General features: G+C 29.1%; 1 protein-coding gene across 1 annotated transcript; it reads right to left on the reverse strand.

Annotated features, from left to right (window-relative positions):
• Positions 1 to 2256: 2256 nt before the first annotated feature.
• LOC110035502 (furostanol glycoside 26-O-beta-glucosidase-like) lies at positions 2257 to 5506 on the reverse strand (the record flags this gene model as incomplete). The annotated part of the gene is made up of 7 exons (XM_020739729.1): positions 2257 to 2483; positions 3392 to 3497; positions 3701 to 3800; positions 3948 to 3982; positions 4499 to 4713; positions 5022 to 5137; positions 5252 to 5506. Coding segments are annotated over 7 exons (1014 nt in total), but the record flags the coding sequence as incomplete, so codon positions are not given.
• Positions 5507 to 5817: the final 311 nt, after the last annotated feature.

The following is a 5817-nucleotide window of genomic DNA, read 5'->3' on the forward strand; positions in this document are numbered from 1 at the left end:
TCTCAGTCAACAATTGGAAAGAATCACATGAGGTTGTATGAATGAGAATGTAGTTCATATGATTGAGTGCAAATAACTAGGGAAATATTCATTGAAGGGTGTAGAGTTAGAGGACTTTAAAGTGACAGGTTAAAGCCCCCAACTTTGTTTATTACTTTAGGTTCTGATACGAGATATTAGGTCTTAAGTGGAGGGAGTTGAGGGAACTCTAGAGTGAGAGCTAGTATCTTCCCTGCCTAGCCGGTCTTCAGAACTCTTTAAAATAAAAATTAGCCAATGTTCTTTATAGCATCTCTACTAAGGGTAAAGAATATTATTGCTCATATTTGGCACAACACAATTTGCATACTTCCATAACAGAATTTCTATACTTATTACTGATTCATAACAAGAAGAAAGATATTTTCAAATTTAGTGTTTTTCTTCTACAAAAACTCAAGTTATCTTTTTAAATTTGTTATGTTTTTGTCAAAATATTAAAATTAACAAAAATGGTTAAACTTCCTTTACTGCGAAAACTTCTTTAGTTTAAATAATTGTCTTTTTAAAAATAGAAAGTTTTCCAAAAAGTGCATATTGCATATCTTCCCTGTGGGTTCGATATTCAGTTTCAATATTCATGTTTTAATCAAAAAGTACTATATTACTGATAACGATAAATTTACTTGTGTAGTATCCCAATATATATAAATTAAAAGTTAAATTCTAATTTTTTTTTCAGGATCAAGTTTTTGGTTTTGTTGCAAAGTAAGGAAATATAAGTGAAATATAATCTGAATTAGTGTTGTACTGTGCATATTAGCAGTATCCCAGGATCAACAAGTATTACATGAATTACTAAACATTTAATTGTTATCATATTAAATTTTTAAAAAAATATATAATTTTTTCAAGCAATTTTATTCTCTTAACAAATTGATACTTCTTGGTTATCAATGCATGTGATTTATTTTGAGGAATTTGTCATAACACTTCAAACAATCCATTAATGACTTTTCTTTATTTAGGTGAAATTTTCTAACCTCATTCTATGTTGTTAGAATAAAGTGGAAATCCTTAAAATGAATAATGAAATTGTATTACCTTTAATTATTGATAATCTCATTGCTCCTCGCCTTAGTATGTTGATATGCTTTAATAACTACATTTTCCAATATAATATTTGAGCATTTCTTGCTTGATTCTTTCTTATTTTAGCTTAACCAATTAAATTCACCTACAAGATTGAGAAGATATGATTTTTTCTGACATTAGTTGGTTTGATACATTCTTGAGCTTATACATAAGCTCAATCTTTCATTAAATACTTTTAATGACTCTTAATTATTTCTAATGTCAAATTTCTTTTGTCAATTATTGGCTTATCATTAAGAACTTTTGGTTATGTTGTAATGATTTCAAGAAAAACAACTATAATGGTTTGATGAATTATCCTTTATGCTCTAATTATTAATTAAAGAAAAGCTAATTAAAGGCAACTCTTAAAATTGGCCAACAAAGTAATTGAAATTTTCTATCTCAAACAATTACTTCCTACAAATAGAAGCGAACAAAATAGTTTTTTTTTTCAAGTTGGAATGCATTCCAATATTAGATCCTTCCTTATATAACTAGCCCAACCTAATGTAGAATAATCATATTCATGCATCTATTTGTGAAACAATTGATGATTGTCAGTTAAGATAATGATTACATTATTATATACTCCTTTGTATGATGATGAGTTCTTGTCAGAAAAAGGTATATGTAGAGAAGATGAAGGAGAAGAAGAAGATAATGTTGAACATATCTAATAATAAGTTAGATCCTTCAAATTTTTAAGTTGAGCGAGAATCCAACAATTGATCGATATCATGCCTTATGTGCATATATTTTTTACATTAATGTTCCATGCAGAGGGTTCTCTTCTACATATTACCTTACAATCAACAATGAACTTAATTAAAACAACACTAATAAGTTCCATTCTTTTAGTAACTTCGTCCAACATACTAGTAACCAGATTCATAGGAGGATGATATATTTTTTTTCATTCAATGAAACTAAAGATGATTTATGATCATCCATCATAAGACTTTAACCCTAAGTTATTCAAACTAAAAACCACACTATTAAGAAAATTTAGTGCATTCCACTTATTACAAACAATTCATTAAGAAAAAATACATTATAGTTATAAACATAAACCAGTTATTTAACAATAATTATAATATAATCTTTGCAAACCTCATTATCACTCAATTTTGGGGTCAAAGATCATTCGAGGCTTCCTCTCAATTTTTGAAAATCTTTTGAATCAAAGTGTTGAGTTCTTCTTACTTCTGGTTCTTTCTGGCACTATTAGCTCTCCATTACTATTTCTCTTCAATGTTTTGTCTTTGAAGTCTATGTAATGAAGCCCCAACCGAGATGTGTAGCCAGAATTCCATTCAAAATTATCCAATAAAGACCAAGTAAAATATCCATTTACATTTGCTTCCAACCTGCAAATATTTATTTGTTTATTCAGCTCACTATTGAATCCACAAACTGAGGTGAAAAAATAGTATTAGAGTTTATAGAAGTGTTAAAATAGTTCCCAAACTCTTTAAATTATCGCTGAAATAATCCCCATGGAGGTCTATAAAGGCTAGCTCTTTTTTAAAATAGTTAAAAAACTATTCGGCACTTCTAAAGCGGTCACATGTAAATAGTTGGGACTATTTTGACACTTTACTGTTATATTAAATTTTATTATTATAAATTTTATTTAAATTTCTTAAATCTATTTAATTTTATTATATATTCATAATATTTATCATTAATTACACACACACACACACACACACACACACACACACACATACACATATATTGGGCAATTACATTCACACCACAAAATGTGTATTTACATGTCTAACACATAAAAACTTATATAGACATGCATACCTCTCAATTCATTAAAATGACACATCGTTTCATCCGTAAATTTTTTAGACAAGGTATTATAAGTGTAAATGTCAAAACTTTGGGCATTAGATTTCTCTTATAAATTGGGTATCATCATTAGGTGCATATCTAAAAGATTGGTGCATTAAAACATCAATTATTAAATTCATAATGAAATTTATAAGAATGTCCACATGATGCAGCCATTTATTGGGTGAATTTGAATATACCACCCAAGTCTAATATATTTTCACATCTAACTAAAATTTTATTTTATTTTTACATTTATATCCCCGATTTTTCACCTCACATCAAAAGGAACACTATTTTAACTTTTAAAAAGTTAAATAGAGATACAAAAATTGAAGTTTAGTGGTTAGCTACATAAATGCATACAAATTGAGTGGCATATACGTAAATCTTAATTCTATAATTTTTTTTTTTTTAAGTATGAATTGATTACCTCAATGCTTCAGCAAGTTCATGAAGGTGTAGAGTGAGATATTCAGTCCTGTGAGGATCAATGACCGCCTCAGAGACCGGTAAGTCCTCATCCTTCTCCATTACTCCTATCAAGTTTTAAAAAAGAATATCTAATCAAAATAAAATTTATAAAAATTAATAATAGAGAAAATTTACAAAAGTACCACATAATTTTTATATATTTCACACGACACATGCATGCAAGCAGGCATACAAGCGTGCGGACACACACACAGATATATATATATATATATATATATATATATGAATTTCTTTAGTACTAACCAACCATTTTCAGTGATGTAAATTTCAGGATTGCTATATCTTTCCTTTATGTATAGAAGAAGTTCTCTGAGTCCTCTGGGATACACATTGATCCAACTTCCAGGCTGCAAGTTAATAATAAAATAGATTATTATAAATTTTATTTAAATTTCTTAAATCTATTATAACAATTACTTTGGAGAAACTTTAATATTAATAAGAACTTAAAATAAAATATAATGTGAAATTGGAGTTTTAGCAGTATGTTTTACCTCTGCATGCTCAATTGGGACGCCATTTTTTTCAGCTGCAATAATTTGGAGAATGTGCAAAGATTTTAGACGGCATATTACTTCAATAAAATAAATTATTTACAGACACACTTAAATGTAAGAATAATACGTACCACACTATTCTTATACATTTACATATTTACCACTAACTTCTTCCAAATGAAATACACTTTTTCATGCATATTATTTCAATACTGAATTTTATGTGTTAAATATTTACATGCAAACAATTGTGTGTGTGTAAATTTCCCTTAAAAAAAGATCCGAATTAGATCATAATAGAATAAAGAATATTATTATCAAATACAAACGCTTCAGTTCAAACTTTAAAATTCTATATAAACAATATACACGCCATAATTAGGTTCGTCCGGGCTTTGTGCACAATTAGTTTGCACACGTTGTACAGATTTTTGTAAAATGCGTACAACCTCATCTGAATACAACCGGATTCCGGACATAAAAGAAGAAAAAGAAAAAAGATAATTAATTATTATCTTATAAATATAAGAAAAATGATAAAACCTTACCTAATATATGTGCATATATATCGTCGTTGTATGTTTGTAATTTGGTTGGGAAGGGAACACTCTGAGCATATCGAGCAGTGTAGCAATTAAGCCCGATAAAATCAAAAGAACCCTTGAGCTTTTCTGATTCTTGGGCACTAAACTTGGGGAGCCTCTCCCCTACCAAAGATCTCATTGAGAATGGATAATCTCCACACACCAGTGGATCCATAAACCTGTCAATTAATTACAACAAAACGTAAAATATTTAAATAATAAGGGCATTTACATGCAAACCATATGATTCTTATGTATTTACTTATCCAACACCTAAACATTCATATTTACATGCATACTAAACCTTTAACATCACATAAAAATACCATCATCATTATCTTTTTTAAAAGTGAAACAAATTTTCATGCATAGGTTTATGACAAAGATGTGATAAATAAATAATTTTTGCTGGGTATGTATGTAAATATTCCATAATTATATAAAGAATCCATGAAGGTTAGATATGTATTGTGTATTAATTACTTACCATCCAAGATTAAACTCAAGGCCTCTCTGTTGTACCTCTTTGTCACTAGGGTTATTATCATATGGCTCATACCAGAATGATGTTAAGGTGATACCCACTTTCCCTTGTTGCTTGGCCTGCAAATTAATTAATTTACATAAAAATTTATATATGTTATATATATATATATATATATATATGTAAATACATTAAAAGTGGAAGAAGAAATAAAAAAAAGGAGAGTTAAATACCTGATAATGATTTTTATATAATTTTGCTGCTTCAGAATGGGCTAAGAGCATATTATGAGAAACAGTATATGGCTCTCTGAGAGAATCTCCTCCACCTGGGCAACTAAGATCAGGAAGGCCTTGTGTGCATCTACCTGGGGCAAATGTTCCTTCACCATATCCAAAAGTGGAGAATGTCCATGGCTCATTTATAGTAATCCAATGCTTGACCTTGTCTCCAAACTCTTCATAACACACTTTTGCATAATTTTTAAAATCTTCTCTGCAAAAATTTAATTTTAGCTCATAGAGTTAGCTTAATTGGGTACATATGCAACATTAATTATATTTATATGTCTCACACTTAAGATTTTAAATTTTTATTGATTTATACTACGCAAATCTTTCATGTAATTAGGGTTGGTAATGATCTAATTTGGGAGCCGAGCCGGGGTCGGCTCAGAGTGGCTTGGGATCTGCTCGTGGATAATTATATTCGATTACTAGTCAAGCCAGCTCGAAATTGAATGGATCTTGATCCGGCTCAAATAGAGTTATTTGGATTTGTTTTAGCATTGAATCGGCTT

This window comes from Phalaenopsis equestris, unplaced genomic scaffold (assembly GCF_001263595.1).
Source record: "Phalaenopsis equestris unplaced genomic scaffold, ASM126359v1 Scaffold197902, whole genome shotgun sequence".
In the NCBI taxonomy this organism is placed as follows: Eukaryota; Viridiplantae; Streptophyta; class Magnoliopsida; order Asparagales; family Orchidaceae; genus Phalaenopsis; species Phalaenopsis equestris.